This window comes from Kogia breviceps, chromosome 2 (genome assembly GCF_026419965.1).
Source record: "Kogia breviceps isolate mKogBre1 chromosome 2, mKogBre1 haplotype 1, whole genome shotgun sequence".
Classification (NCBI taxonomy): domain Eukaryota; kingdom Metazoa; phylum Chordata; class Mammalia; order Artiodactyla; family Physeteridae; genus Kogia; species Kogia breviceps.
Genome location: NC_081311.1, coordinates 137,913,254 through 137,929,762, shown reverse-complemented (window position 1 = coordinate 137,929,762; position 16,509 = coordinate 137,913,254). Strand labels below are relative to the sequence as shown.

General features: G+C 41.6%; 1 protein-coding gene across 5 annotated transcripts in view; it reads left to right on the top strand.

The window, feature by feature from the left end:
- STK39 (serine/threonine kinase 39) overlaps nucleotides 1–16,509 on the top strand; it is a 491,161-nt gene that overhangs the window by 281,233 nt on the left and 193,419 nt on the right. For all 5 annotated transcript variants that reach the window (XM_067026251.1, XM_067026250.1, XM_067026249.1 and 2 more), the window contains 3 exons: nucleotides 2,370–2,503; nucleotides 10,145–10,193; nucleotides 10,296–10,361. In XM_067026251.1, the coding sequence (XP_066882352.1) occupies nucleotides 2,370–2,503; nucleotides 10,145–10,193; nucleotides 10,296–10,361 (249 nt within the window). The remainder of the gene's footprint in view (nucleotides 1–2,369; nucleotides 2,504–10,144; nucleotides 10,194–10,295; nucleotides 10,362–16,509) is intronic.

Below are 16,509 nucleotides of genomic sequence, written 5' to 3'. Positions count from 1 at the left end.
AAATATGATTTAACGGAATCCATTCTCTAATTCTCTTAAACATAGTCATTTTTCTCTTAGACACGAGGGGAAATAATGGAGGGATGCAGCCAAGATAAATGTTATCTGATGCTCTCAGTGGACAGAATGGGACAAAAGTAGCACAGTTCCCAGCTTTGAAGCTTGCTTTATGTTCTTAGCATAGAAGAATGTGATCAGAGTGATCGATGGAGGTTGATAGATGAGGCAAATGCTGGTCATTACTCTCTCTATCACAGAATACCCCCAGCTCCCCAAGAAAATTCTAAAAATAGATTATAGTGATATCATCTTTACAGATGGATTTCCCAAATTTTCAGGCCTTTTTTCCCCCATGGTCTGTAACATTTCACTCTTTTTCTCATAGTGTCATGTTGGTGACTCATCTGAAATAAGGGAGCCCAGTGTTTTTAGGAACGAACATACATTTGGATACTATTTTTAGATTTTTGTTATTTTTTTTTTTTGGAAGTTACTCTTTATTGTTATTATTTAAAAAAATATTTATTTATTTATTTGGCTGCATGGGATCTTAGTTGCGGCCCGCGGGATCTTTCGTTGTGGCCCGCGGGCTCTTCACTTCGTTGCAGTGTGTGCATAGGCTTCTCTCTAGTTGCAGCACACGGGCTCTCTAGTTGTGGCGCGTGGGCTTAGTTGCCCCTCAGCATGTGGGATCTTAGTTCCCTGACCGTGGATGGAACCGGCATCCCCTGCATTGCAAGACGGATTCTTAACCACTGGACCACCAGGGAAGTCCCTATTTTTGTTATTCTTTTAACTAGCCTACATCATTATTTCTGTTAATTTTGAGGTGGTGGTATCAGGGTTAATTTACCCAACTGGATTTTGTTTTGTGGCTGAAATAGATGAATGGAAATTATGAAGATATTTTACAGAGACTATGGTCCATGTTTGTTTCAACTTTTTCCTAGGATTTTATTGGAAAAGCTTTAAGAGGATTAAAACAAAAAAAGACCTGAGGATTAAAAAAGTTAAATGATTTTACTGATTAAAAAGTTAATACGTTCTTATTGTAGAAAATTTGGACGTCCAAATAAGAATAAAGATGAAAACAATCATTCATAATCTCATCAACCACAGACAATCCCTATTAAAGTTTTAGTGTAGTTCATTACATTGTTTTTCTCTCTATATACATATTTTTAAAATAGTTAAGATTTGGGGGTTGTGTGTACACACCTGATTTTGTCAGCAGAAAATTTTAAATTGAGGTGTAAACAATTGAAGTGACCTTTTGGGGAAAAAGCACTGAAACAACTCTGAGGACTTTTCTTTCATCTGGTTTTTCTCTATTATTTTTTCTTATTTCTTGTTTGCTTTCTTTCCCTACTTTTTAGTGTTTTCCACTTGAATCCAGTCACATTGCTAATTCTAGCCTAGAGTCCTGCAGGACTTTTCTTAAAATCTCACAGATCTCCCACTTTTCTTCGGTTTGCTATTATCCTCCACAAACAATAAACTGTCACTTTAATCCTTCATCTATTCACACATCTGAAAGTGTTTGAACAGTGTCTTGGCATGTATAGCATTTGCATAAATTAAGGCTGATTTATGCATTAATGAGTTTTTTTTTCATTTTATAGGTCAATAGTTTGCTACACATTCTACACTTTTTTTTTAAAAAAATAATTTTGACGTTAGTGCGAAAGAGTGGAATTTTTTTTACCTTTTCGATGTGAAAGCTGTGTTTTGATTTTGTTTTTTCCCTTTCCAAAAGCAGCATGGCCTTTTGTTCTGGTTATGGTTTTTAGTAACTCACTGGTGTCCTAGCTATCTTTCAGTGTCTTACTGTCTCAGTTTTGCCAAGCCTTTAAGCAATTTTCTGTATGTTTTTTCCTTTAAAAAAGAAAAAGGGAGACCATGTGTTACCTCTTGGGATGTTGTGGATTTATTTTTAGGGCTGGTAATGTATTACAGAAGCCTTCAGTATAGGCGGTCCCTTGCTCTGGGCCTCTCTTTCTCTACCTTCCACTGCCCCCTTTCCCAGCCAGAGTACAGCATACACTAACCTGGTGCTGGAGCTAAGTGCTCCTGCAGGCCTTGTGAGAGCTAGTTCCCAGGAAGCCCGTGTCCTGGCCCCTTTGGGAGAGCACTTTTAACACATAGAGTGGATTTTGTAAGTTCTGTCAATGGAATAACAAAAAGGTTAAAGGCGTGAACAGATTTGCAAAGGGAACTGCTGAATACTTTGAATGCACACTTTCTAGATGAAAATCATGGGGAAGCACATTTGTACCTAATCAAGGAGGGTCTTTGAGGCTTTGCTGAAAAATGAAAAACTCAGTTGTGGTAACTGCTGTCCTGAGATCCTGTCTCTGTTTCTGCTGCAGGTGTTGATGTTGACTTTGCAAAATGATCCACCCACTTTAGAAACAGGAGTAGAGGATAAGGAGATGATGAAAAAGTACGGCAAGTCCTTTAGAAAATTACTTTCACTCTGTCTTCAGAAAGATCCCTCCAAAAGGTATGTCAAACTGAGTGGATGAGTGAGTAATCATGACTGGGTGGGGTCATGACAAAGCTTGGTTTGTGGATGGGGAAGGGCTGTGTGAGGAGTCCTGAAGTTTAGTTCTATCCAGTTCAAGGGAAGTCCAGCTCTGGTCCCCAGATTTCCAACCTGTTAGTGGAAGCTTGGGTCCAAAAGGGAGAGAAGTGAGTGAGGATGAGGGGAGAGGCAGAGGAAAATTTTCCGTGTTAATAAGATTGGTTGTGCTTGTTAGGTATGGGCTTTGTCATCAAAGGAAGTGAAGTAAAACAGAAGTCGAAAGCAATTGACAGTGGTGAATTCAGAAGCTGAGCTAATATTCTGCACTGTGTAGGTTGTGCTGACCTCTCAAGATTTGAATATCCTGCCCGCTCCAGTCTAAACCAGGCAGAGCTATTGAATTTTGCATGAGCTTCCTTTGAGTTGCAGAACAAGTTGTTTGTGCTGTTTAAAAGATTATCAGTAAAGAAGATTAACATTTTTACATTCAAAAGATTAATGTATAAATAGAAGCAAATGGTTTTAAATTAACTTTAGTATTTCCTCTTTATTCTTGGGTTATTGCCCTGTACTGTGGTATGTCTGTTTTCTGAGTTTTGTTTCTTCTTCATTTCTGTGAGTTTGAAATATCCTGGGTAGCGATAGTAGAGCCCAGTGTCCTTTGTCACTTGAAGGAGAATGTTAATGACATGAACTGAGCAGAAACCTTGGCTGGGTAGAGTCCCTTTGTAGTGCTTGGCTGTGTGCTGCATTGTCCTAACGTAAGGTGAGCTTGGATTACACACCTGGAGAGGCTGCTGAGAAGTTACTGGCTACCCTCGTCCACCCAGGACTCCAACTTGATACTTATGTTCTAAAACATAAAAACTGGCTTCTCTTTTGGAGCTTTCTTTTTCAGGGAAGGACCCTGCTTTTCGAAGGATTCCATTATCCTTAAGTTCTTTATGAAACTTAAGCCTTTTGCCTTCACACAGTGATCTGCTGTTTGAGCAGGTTACCCTTCTCTAGACTAAACATAGTTTCCATTATTTTACCAGTTCTTTGTAGCAACTCTGTTCATTCCTTTATATTTTACTGAATTTGCCTTGAATCTTTTCTGTATCAGTTAGTTACCTTTCTCATGGAGCCAAGTTCTAAAGACTCTGTGCTGTTAAGCATCTTGAAATTATTTATTGGAAAAGGGGTGCAACACTTGCTTGCCTTTCCCATGTATTTGGTGTCATCTCCAAACGTAAGTTTTTAGCATTACCAAGGAGACAGACTTTGATCCTCTAAAGCCCAGTGAGAGAAGAACTCGTTTTCCCCTTTAGAAGGACTGGGTTGTTTGTGATTCTCAAAATAGTTGAGACTCCACCTAGTGGTGGTGATGTGTAATGCCGCACGATTCCAGCTCTTTCAAAAAAAGATTCTGTAGGGTAGAACTGTTAGTGTACTAACTGATAAATATATTTCCTTAGGAGACTTATAGTTTGGTCAATATAAATTAGATTAGACTGTCATACATTATATTTAACAAGCCATCCTTCTCAATAATCTTGAAAGTCTTTCCAGGTTTTATTTATTATATGAGCTCCAATTTCAGGTTCCCACCACCCCACCAAACAACAACAATAATAACAACAAAAGCTTTAGAAGAGAGCCATACAGAATTTATTCAAATTCCCACAACATCTTTCCCTCAGAGTATTCTCTCGGTAACATTATTGATTTACAAAGTATTAATAGGTTAAGAACTTCCATTAGATATTTTCTGTGCAATGTAATCTGTTCTCACTGTTGTGCAATTCTCCTCTATAACAAACAGAGAGTGTCACTGGTGCACAGACTTCCCAGGTGATTTTTTTCTTGTAATGAAAAGACACGACGCTGGAAGTTTGGGGAAAAAAGATTCAGGAAATGTGAGAATGGGAAAAAGCAATATTATAATTGTTGAATTATTTATTATACAGGATGCAATTAAAAAATATGTATTCACGACTGAATTAATAAGTAAACGTTTAATTGCTGCGCAGGTCTGAAAGAAACCTGCGAGTACTTCTTATCTTCTCTGCCTTTGTTTATATTGTCCAAAGATTTTTTCCTCCTCTCCTGTCCCCCTTCCACCTGCCTTTCAATACTTAGTTCAAAGGCCCCAGGTTCTCAAAGTTAGATAAATCTGGGTGCGATTCCTAGCCCTACATCATCTGCATGACTTAGTTTCCTTGTCTGTAAAATGGGCCTAATAACACCACGTCACAGGGTTGCTAATGAGGATGGAGATGATGCCCTTAAAGGGGAGAACACAGTGCCGGCCGGAGCATTCCTGAGTATTCAGGAAATGGGGATTGCCATTCATTATTTGCCTTTTCTTCCTGACCAAGTAGAGTTGTTGCAACCTCGAGTTTCCTGCAGTATGTTGATGATACGTCTCTTGTAGCACTTATCACACTGTGTACATTTATTGACTTACATATTCAATTTCCTCATGAGTTTCTGAGTTTTTTTAGAAGGAGAATCTGTGCCTCTCATCTTTCTATCTCTCTTTTTGTCCACAGTGACTGGTCTGTATTTCGTACTCAGTGGTATTTCTTGAACACCTGCAAACAATTGGGAGCTTGCAATTTGGGGATGATTTGGACTCATTGAAAAGAGTTTCGGAACCAGACCAGATTGGAGTGGGTTGAGGAGAGAAGGCAAGAGTTTCGCTCATTGTATTTATTTCTGTTGCCAGCATATAGATCCTCTGCTTGTAATCTAAAAGCAGTTGACTAGTACTGAATCCTGGTCTTGCTGAGTACCTTTTTAGCAATGAATGAAAACATATATCACAGGGGAACAGTGACCAGGACAGAATCATTCCTATGCTGGAGCCCTCAGGCTAGCTGAGAAGGAGCTGTGCTTTCTGTCAACCTTGAGAGCTCGTGGAACTTTCCTATTGCCTGAGAGCTGGGTGTCAGAGCTGTTTGCCTCATCCAGGTCTGTGCCCTGCATTTGCATAGGTAAAGATTTGCTTATATTTGCGTAGCAGAACATTTTGCAATTCTTAAAAAAAAATGAGCCTTAATCTTGAAGGTTCTATACTTCATATGGATGACAACTATAAAAGTAACTATCATTTTTTCGGAGCAACAAAGGGGTGGATGTTGCATAGATAAATCCACTGGAAACAAATAAAACTTGGAATATTTCTTCTGAGGGAAGGGGTGGGGTGAGAAATGCAGCCCTGCCAGAGGTCAATGTATTGTTAGTTCTAAAAATTTGCATTTTAATTTCTATTTAAGCTGTATCATATTCATCCTGAATCCTTTGAAAATTATTTTAAGTCTCAGTGGACTTCGGTTCATCCATATGTATTGGAATCCTTTAAGGGATTTCCTTCTGAGAATGTTGGTACTTGCAGACCTCTGCATTGTTTTTAAGGATTTAAAATTGAATCATCATTCAAAGCCTGGGTTATCATTTTGGTCGCTGGTATAGCATTTTAGCATTTCTTGTAAAATGGTGTTTGTGTTTACATTATGTTGTATTGCTTGATAATTGTTAGTGGACATGTAAGACAGAATGGTGCTTGCAGAATTCTTTGTTCTGTAGTACTCGGCTAAGAGGCAGGCAGCACTGATGGTTCCACGTTAACCCTACACTAGTAATTTCTATAGCATAAGACTAAAACAAACAAAACACGCAAAAACCCTAAAATCAGTTGGGCCGCTCACATCTTGGCTTTTCCCACACCTTCTAATCACTTTCTTCCCTTCCTCATTTTCCTCATTCTTTCCACTTCCACTTTTCCATGCTTTTTATGGAGATAGTTTGGCACATGTAGGATTCAACCCCAAAATTCAACACCTGCTATTTAGTTCTCTGTATAGAGCAGAAATTACCTATTATTTAACATAAATATTAAGCCTGTTAGAAAAGGAGTGTGGCTTCTTAAACCACATCTCCTTTCTCATGTCATTGTGTTTCTGTATCTGTTGATGAGGGCTGAGGGTGGAGTCCAGAGGAAAGAGTTTTCTCTGCAGCATGTTTTTCCCCTTTACAGTTTTGGTTACTATAGAAATGACCTTGCTGGGGAAGGGAAAGTATTCCCAGCCGTGTGTCTCCAGGTATGCCTGGCATTTCCCAGCCTTCTCTCTACATGGGTCCTACACTTGACCCTGGGATGAGGAGGGAGGAGGTGGGGTGCGGAGGAGAGAGAGGGGATTGTCTGTGGCCCCCCCTCCTCAGTGCCTCCTGTGCACAGACACATCCCTCGCCTTTTCTTTTTCGTTAGCCTGAGTCTTATTTTCATTACATCATTCTCCTGCTCTCTGCCATATGGAGTAGATGCTTAGAGTGCTGACTAACTCTGGCTCCAGAAGCTGTGGTTTGGGGCTCCAATGTCTAGTGGCATCACTTTTACCCCATATTTGATTATAGCATGAAAACTGAGCTGTAGCAGTTTTGTGCTCTGTGTGTTAGGCTTTGGGGATATAAAAAATGAATACCGTGTGGTCCCTTTCTTGGAAAGGCTTATTATAACCTAGTGGGGTGGAGGCAGGGAGTTACAGGAACAGATTATTGCAAAGTGTGGTGGATTGGTGTGTGAGCACCAAGGTAGGAGCAATGAATTCCGCTACGTGTAGGACCTGGGAGAAACACCACTGAAGACGGATGGCTTTTAAATGGGTTCCTGACTGACGCGCAAAGATGCGCCCGTTGGTCACAAAACATTCTAAAGCGAGAAAAGCAGTGTGTGCTTTGTCATGACAGAGCAAGAGATGGCGGAGACCATCACCATAGCTGGGGGATAGAGTTCACGTGGGGCGTGATGGGAAATGGGGCTGGAGGAGTCGGGGCGTCAGGCCACTGAAATCCATCAGGAGGGATAAGAAATTGTTTTCGTTTAGAAGCCAGCTAGGGAGCAGTGTGGGTGATGGGTTGGAATGAGGAAGAGAGAAGTGGCAGACGGACTCAGCGCGAGGCTGTGTTGTAACGCCGTTGACCAGAGGGGATGAGGGTTTCTACCAAAAGAGTGGCCTTGAGTTCCTTCATCGTCTTGATTTTTCTTAGGTTTCTTTTCTTTTCGCTCTAAAAAGTTAAATCTAAGTTATTTTGTATGCCTCTTGGTTTTTAAAATTTTGTTTCATGTGGTAAGGTTCCAAACATGGTCCGTCCCTTGTGTAATGGTTCCTCTTATATGTTTTCTCGGTAGCCCTCTCCTTTCCCCAAACACAATTCATGTGTTTGAATGTTCTGACCTTCCTCTTACAGTCTGACAGCACACTCTAACTCTTATCTGCCAGATTGTAAGTTGCTGAGGGTAGTATTTATGTCGGTCATGGTCATTAGACTGTGCCTAGCACCTAACATGATGCCTGACAAACAGCAGATGCTCAGTATATATTTACTGAGAGAATGAAATGATGAGTTTGGAGTAGCTGGAAGCCAAAAACTTTGCCAGTAATCACTAAGAGTAGTCTACATTAAAGAGACAACCAAAGTTAAATCACTTCAGTTATCCTTTTTAGTTCTAGTGCCTGGTAAACAAAGTCCAAAAACAAGGTCCAAGGTACAAATTCATGAATTTGAACCAGCTTACCGAGGGATACGGAACACAAAACGTAAAGCATGGCCCATGCGTCGTTTAGACCTTTGTTTACTCCAAGCGGTTAGCAGTTAGGGGCTCTTGGTTGCAGTGGCTATGGCGATTTGGGGTTCTTTGTTAGGTTCCCCCTAACCAGTGTTCCACTTGAAATTGAGGAAAAGAGCAATAACAATTGAAAGAGAAAATTTCTTTGCACAGAAATACAGTTTATGGCCCCTGCAGACTTACACAGTTTGTATACAGTTGCACTTAATGATGTTTCCTAATTCTTTTATACGCTTGGGTTTTGTCCCTGGAAACATTTTAGTGGAGCTTCCTGGTTCAAAGCACTGGTTTCCAATCTCTTCAAGTGTGAGGACTCCCTTTAAACTTGGATCTCCTTAACACAATAGTCTTGGTCCCTTTGGCAGTCGCTGCCTGAGAGGAGACCTAATGGTATTCATTCATGCTTCCCTCCTCCCTCCCAGTTTTTTACTATGAAAAATTTAAAACATACAGAAAAGGTGCAAAAATTGTACAGTGTTTGCTTCTACACCAACACCGAGATTCAAGAATTATTCACATTTCCCATATCTGCTGTCCCTATTTACCCACATTTTATTTGCTGAACAGTTTGAAAATAAGTAACAGACGGAATACCTCAGCTTGCATTCCCTCCAAATACAGACACGTTCCTACGTAACCGCAGTGCTTTTCCACACTAAGTAAATGAACAGTAATTTCCTAAAATTGTCCTGCACCTAGCACACTCACCTATCTCTATTTCTAAATGTCTCTTGCAGCCTCTCCCCATCCCGTTCAAATCAGGACTCAGGAGAGGGGCATGTGTTGCATTTGGTTCTATGTAGCTTTAAGTCTGTTTTAATCTAGAACAGTCCCCTCACGTCTCCCCTTTTCTTCTGTGACACCGACTTTTTGAAGAGATCAGACCAGTTGTCTTGCTGACTGTCCTATCCTCTAGGTTTATGTGATTCTTCCTGCATGGCTCCAGGAACTATTGATGAAGGAAGCTATTCTTTATGGAAGAGTGCCAGTTATTAAATGTAGAAGGAATGAGAGAAGTAGAAAATCAGTGTTCTGCCACCTCCAATGAAATAATTATTTAAGGCAAAGATGCTAAAATCATCAGGTGAAAGTTTCTCCGGAACAGGATATTCATATCGTGGCAATGTAGTATCCAACAGAATACTTGCCAATTGCAGTGGCGAAAACTTAACCTTTACCATGGAGAGATCTTGGGCCCGGGGACCACGCGGTTAAACTTAGCATCCCTCCCGCTGAAATAACCTATCATTATGTGCCTCCCACATGCTGCAGTAACATGTGTGTCATCTATGACGTGTTCTTCCCCCAAATGCTTGTGTCAACCCAGCCAAGCCTTCAGACCCAACTTGCATTTTATGGGAAATACAGGACAGAGAAACAAGTTAAATGACACCATGAAGAAACAATCCCATACTGTGACCAATCCCATACTGCTTTGAAATGAATTTGCATTCTGTTAATCACCATTCTATTAATTACCTTCCCCTGTAAAACAATAGTCCGTGGACACTTGAGCCCGGGTTACTCGGTGGCCAGACAGAGCTTGTACACATGCTGCGTGGTCCCCTTGCCGAAACTTTCTGCTGCCCTTGGGGAATCATAGGACACTGTGGACACAGTTTCTTCGATAGGGTCATATCGCAGCTTGTACTGCTTCTTAATAAATACAGGGATTTAGCTCACAGACTTGTCAGTCTGCCACCTTTTAGAAACACTGAATTCACTTAGTGAAGTGTAAGGATGAAGGATGGAAGATTGATCATGCCCCAGATATTTAACTTACAGGAGTTTATGTAGAGCAGGAGTTTTGCAGTACAGGTGTTTGGAAGGAACTGGCAAATTGGCACCATTTAATTTGGTGCCAGCTTATGATTGATTTAGCCTGTGGCTTTGCTATTCCTGAAACTGGTCTTCCAGAAAGACTCTAGGATTAAGTTGTTTCGTCAAGGCAGTGTCTTTATTGAGTGGTCATTCATTGTTTCAACTCTAATTTATTATTGATCTTTCAGGCCCACAGCAGCAGAACTTTTAAAATGCAAATTCTTCCAGAAAGCCAAGGTAACATGCTTAAAAACCCACGTAAATCTGCTATTTTGAAATCACTGTGAATTTCAGTGTATTGTCTTTGATGTTAAACTGTTGGGAATATTTGTTTTGCAGAACAGAGAGTACCTGATTGAGAAGCTGCTTACAAGAACTCCAGACATAGCCCAGAGAGCCAAAAAGGTAAGTGCCAGGAGCCCTCCTGCCCCCAGTGGGAGCTGCTTCCCATCCAGGGACATGGAGCCTATAGAAAAACAGGAAAAAAGATTTCCACATACTCAGGATATGTTATGTAGAGGTTATCTGATCAGCGATTACTCAGATAACTGAATTTTGCCTTTTGGTTATCTCAGCCTGCTGCTATGTGTTGGGGTGTGAAGCTCAAATGACTTCATTTTTCCACTTATCGGCCTGTTTAAGGAAGGTCAGAGGGGAGGGGCTTGTGTTGAGGCTTAAACACTGGAGAGGTAAAATATCTTTGAATATCTTTTGGGACGGGGGCGGGATTTTACTGAAGAGGAACAGTCATTTTAAATCCATTTGAAATGACAAAATGGAAAACAAAACTTTTGTTTTTAATGGTTATTTTGAATATCTGTGGGATATAGGTTCTTTCCTCATAAAAGACCCATGGTTTTTTTGTAGTCTACGCTGTGTGAACTAAATTATACTAATAATTACCTGAAAAACTTTCCATTCTAGTATTTAGATTTTTTAAAATGGTATGTATGTGTGAGTGTATTTATTTATGTGTTTTTACCCAGAGTTTTATTTATTTGTTATTACAGATTTCATCATGGTATGAAACCTAACAAAATTTAACCTCTGGTTTGGTTTGGTTTAGTTTGATTTGAAAATTATATTAGATATTTATAATTTAAAATATTGACATCAACAGATTTAGAAAGAGAAAGCTTCTTTGTTTTTTTTTTCCTTTTTACAATTAATAGTTACAGGGAAAGGTGATATGAATCTGAGTAGTCTGCTCTGTAAATAAAATTGACAAAGAAATAGGCATGAGAGATTGCATCTCATCATGCCTAGGTGTGGGTAACTTGGACTGTTAACTTCTAGATGTTGCCCTTTTGAAAACATTGGGTATGGAATACATTTAGCTGATACTTTAGAATTGCTTTAAATAGATTTTAAATTAGACTTCAAGAAATGACCCATTCTGTGTGGGTATTGAGCCCCTCTTCTGGACCCGCAGAATGCTCTGGAGTGGGCTGGTTCCCGGGCTGTGGGCCTGGGCCAGGGATGGGGGATTGCTGCACTGACGGCTCAGCCCTGAGCCACGGTAGGCCTCTGGGACAGCTCAGAGGGAAAAGTGAACCTTTAGTGATGGTCCATCAGCGTGGCACATCCCAAGGGGCAGCACAGAGAAGCTGAAGCTTCAGTTTGAGGCAACAGAAAGTCAAAGTGCCCAACGGAGTGCGAGGGCTCCATCCAGAGGGCTGAAGGAGGTGCCTGGAGCACTTCTCTGGGGTGTCGGAGTCTAGCAGTGGGGCCTTTTGATCCGATAACTAAAACGCCAACCAGGGTTGAAGAAAGCTGTTAGAAAGCCATTGATTTGTACAGTATGTGTCCCCAAAGGACATTGTTTTTGGTTTCCCTCTGATCTCATCCTGTGGCTGTTCCCCGGGATCCCCGGGAGGAACTTTCCCAGGCCTGCAATCCTTCCCGGAGCTCCAGCCTCACACCTCCAGCCCCCTGTGCAGTGTTTCCAAACTGTGTGTCTTTCCCTCCCAAACCCCATCTCCCCGTGCTGTCTGCTGCTTTCTGAGCCACCCGACCTCAGAGCTCTGGGATGATTTTTAGGCCTCCTTCTTTGGCTTCCCCATCTAAACCTGCTCCAAGTCCTCTCCACGTTTCCCTCTGCAATGTTGCTTGTAATGTTTCCTCCTGTTTTCTTTTTTAAAATTTTTATTAATTAATTTATCTATTTTTGCTGTGTTGGGTCTTCGTTTCTGTGTGAGGGCTTTCTCTAGCTGTGGCAAGTGGGGTCCACTCTTCATCACGGTGCGTGGGCCTCTCACTATCGCGGCCTCTCTTGTTGCGGAGCACAGGCTCCAGACGCACAGGTTCAGTAGTTGTGGCTCACGGGCCTAGTTGCTCCGCGGCATGTGGGATCCTCCCGGACCGGGGCACGAACCCGTGTCCCCTGCATTAGCAGGCAGATTCTCAACCACTGCGCCACCAGGGAAGCCCTCCTCCTGTTTTTTTTTTTTTTTTTTTTTTTTTTTTTGCGGTATGCGGGCCTCTCACTGTTGTGGCCTCTCCCGTTGCGGAGCACAGGCTCCGGACGCGCAGGCCTAGCGGCCATGGCTCACAGGCTTAGTTGCTCCGCGGCATGTGGGATCTTCCCGGACCAGGGCACGAACCCGTGTCTCCTGCATCGGCAGGCGGATTCTCAACCAGTGCGCCACCAGGGAAGCCCCTCCTCCTGTTTTTAATTGAACATTTGCAGTGGATTTCTAACTACTCTCCTCCCCCACCCTAGTCTCCTTAGACACAAGTGCAAGATTAACTTTCTAATCGTGGCACTAATGGCTCAAAAGTGGTTTCCAAAATTAAACAAAAACAAAAGGAAATAAATGGGGGAAGAAAAAAAAAAAAAAGGTTCCTATCAAATAAAGTCCAAGCCCCTTAGCCTTGAATTAAATGGCACCATTTCAACTTCCCACCTCATGCAGTTGACCCTTGAACAACCTGCCAACCGTCTGCTCAGTCAAAAATCAGAGTACAGTTTATAGTCGGCCCTCTGTATGTGTGGTTCCTCTGTATCTGCGGATTCAATGAATTGTGGGTTGTGTTGTACTGTAGTATTTACTATTGAAAAAAATCCATGTGTAAATGGACTTGTGCACTCCAAACCCGTGTTGTTCAAGGGTCAACTGTGTTCTAAACTCCAGCGAAACTTGAACCATCTGTAGTTCTTACTACATAACCCATACTTTCCTTTGAGATTCCATCAATGAGGAATCTGTTCAGACTCTCACTTTGTTTTTTTTTTTTTAAATTTAGATTATTTATTACATATTAGTGTGTTGTGCATTCCAAATTCCATTTTGCACGTACCTTAAACAATAAGCAGCCAGAGTTTCCAGAGATATGATTCTCCAAGCATGTCTTCTGCCCTTTTACTTGCCCCTCAGGGCTTGTTTTGTCATCCATCCCTTCAAATGGAAAATGGCCACACATCAGAGAGTCACACAAAGGAGGAAAGGGAGAATATAAATTAGTTCTTTGAACATCTTAATAGAGAAGACAGGGGCCCAGAATAATGCTATTCTGGCACTCCAGCTTCATTAAGTTGGCTGTTTTCCTGTCACAATTCGCATTTTAAAGTGCACTTTGGTTATCAGCTATACTCTACTCCTTGCCAGTAGGTTCTGTGGCAGGTATACTGTCCTGGTCAGCATCAATCAGTGTGTGTCTTGTACATAGTAAGTGCCCACAAAATGTCTGCTGACTCAATGAACACATGCTTCAGTGGGCCAAGGAAAGATCATTTGAAACTCTGTTTGTCACTCACTTGAACCCCCCAAGTGCTTGGCATATACTTGTTCCTAGGCTTCCTGTTAATAATAGACAGACCGCCCTCATTCCCCTGGGCTCATGATGTTGATAAGCAACCATATTGTTCCTTGTTTGAAACTCCTCACTCAGGCTTACTGGCCACTAGGAAGTAAATATTATGTTATTGCCATGTGCGTTGAAAAACCTTTGTGGCGCTATGTCTTTGCTTGTCTTAGGTCCTTACAGTGTTTAAGTAAATTTAATTTAAAAGTTGATACAGGGGAGTCCTTAGTGTTATTTGTGTTATTCATCCTTGGACTTGTCTTTATTGGCATCTGCTCAGCTGTCTCCCTTCCTGTTTGCTATGGTGCCCACTAGTTGATGGTGCTCTAGTTTTTTGGTGGGGATTTGTTCCTTAGAGGATAACTGTTGATGTTGGTCCCTTGACTTTTGTCACCTCAGTTTGTTGTTTTTAAAACAGGAACAGACAGTTCATTGATATACCAGTGTTTACCTGACAGCTGGGCCTGTTGACCAAGCTCTGGGTATTTAGGCAACCATGTTGATTTGAAATTTGTTGTCATAAACCATAGTCTCTGCTTCTCCTCCTTTATGGTAATCAAAACTTAAGAGCTATTTTTCAGTAGCATGAATAACTCTCATATTTAAGAGAGAGAAGGACTGGTATCGTAGCTGCTCTCAGGAGGTCCTGTGGAGCCCATCAGCGTGGTCTTTTGGTGCGACAGAGACAGAGGTTTATCATATTCATGTTTGCCCAGAATGTGAAGCATTAGTTGAGAGCCACATAATTCCATGTGGGTATGTGACCTTGTTTGCATCCACAATGGCTCCTCTAAATCAGGAACAAAATATTAAAAAATAGAAACAGACCAGTGTGGCTTCTCTGGTAATTTAGTGACATAAAATGATTTTTATTTGGATGTGTTAATTGCAGAAATCAGGGATATTTGTGGGGTTTTTTTTTTTTTTCTCCTGAAGGCAGCATATTTGGTCCATTCTGGGTTCTTTTGCTAAAAGGTAGTGTTGTTTAGGGATCATCTTAGTTTTCTTTTGCCTTGATTTTTCTGTCTGTGAAATAGAAATTCTGTCTGACCCCAGGAATGTGATAAAGGGTAACGGGAGATTTGATGTTTCTGGACCTCAGCACACTCTGTAAATTCTAAATGAGAGCGTACTAATAATGACCCATGAGAACAGGGTGAAGTTCAGCTGTATAACTTTTTCTCAACTTTTCCCTTATCCTTGTGCATGAGAAGAAAAGGTTTCATAGCCATGAGTCCTTCTCATGTGGCTTTTTTTTTTTTTTTTTTTTTTAATTTTTGACTGTGTTGGGTCTTCCTTGCTGTGCACGGGCTTTCTCTAGTTGCGGTGAGCGGGGGCTACTCTTTGTTGCGGTGCACGGGCTTCTCATTGCGGTGGCTTCTCTTGTTGAGGAGCACAGGCTCTAGGCGCGCTGGCTTCAGTAGTTGTGGCTCGTGGGCTCTAGAGCACGGGCTCAGTAGTTGTGACGCACGGGCTTAGTTGCTCCGCGGCATGTGGGATCTTCCCGGACCAGGGCTCGAACGTGTGTCCGCTACATTGGCAGGCGGGTTCTTCACCACTGCGCCACCAGGGAAGCCCTCATGTGGCTTTTTAGCGGCCCATCTCCAGCCATCTTTTGAGGTTTGAAAGCTTGACCACGAGGTGTTCCACCATTTACACTACTGGAATCACTGGGTGGAGAAAGGTGTAAGTCATTCTGTTAGAATCAAATGCAGATGCTTCAGGCTGTGTGCATTTTCTGTAGGAACATCTAAGTGTCAGAGTTGGCTGATGTCTCTGTTTTACGTTAGCAAGATGAACCTTGAGTCATCACACTCATATCATGTACTTTTCTGTGGCTAAAACCCATCGATGCAGGGCAGGGCAGGGGCAAAGGGAGGTCTAAATGCCAACCGCTTAGCCAAATGTGGATTGGCCAGAGAAAGGATGAGGTGGGGAAACGTAATACACAGTGTATCTTTTTATTATGGTTGTCTGTGTTTTCATGGGAAGTGGAGTCACTGGAGGATTTTTGGTTTGAATTTTCTTAATTATGAAATTGAGAAGTTAGAAACAGTGATTATCAGAAGAAGGAAAGGGGTATTTGTATCACTGCTACATTTGGGCAGAACCATTGTGAGTTGGAAAAACTAGGGTGGTATTTGTGGGTGCCAGAATTTCTTCTATCAGTCTCTAAGATTGCTTTCATATTAAGGACGCAAGGCTATTGGTTCCTTTTTTTTTTTTTTTTTTTTTTTGCGGTATGCGGGCCTCTCACTGTTGTGGCCTCTCACATTGTGGAGCACAGGCTCCAGACGCGCAGGCTCAGCGGCCATGGCTCACGGGCCCAGCCGCTCCGCGGCACGTGGGATCTTCCCAGACCAGGGCACGAACCTGTGTCCCCTGCATCGGCAGGCGGACTCTCAACCACTGCGCCACCAGGGAAGCCCTTTTGATTCTCCTGTGTGTGTGCTTAGGAATCAGTAGGTAGGGATATTACAATTCACATTTATTTAATACTTGACATGTATTGATAACTTTTACTGTTTTTACTTTTTGTTTTGAAATAGTTTGACTTACAAAAATGTTACCAAAATAGTACAAACATTTCTGTATATATTTTCTCTCACTCTTTCTTTTGGAATGTTTCAAAACTATAGACATGATGGCCTTTATCTTTAAATATACTTCAGTGTGTGTCTTCTAAAAACAAGGACATTCTCTAACATAACAGTATAATTGTCCAAATCAGGAGATTAACTAACAGTGA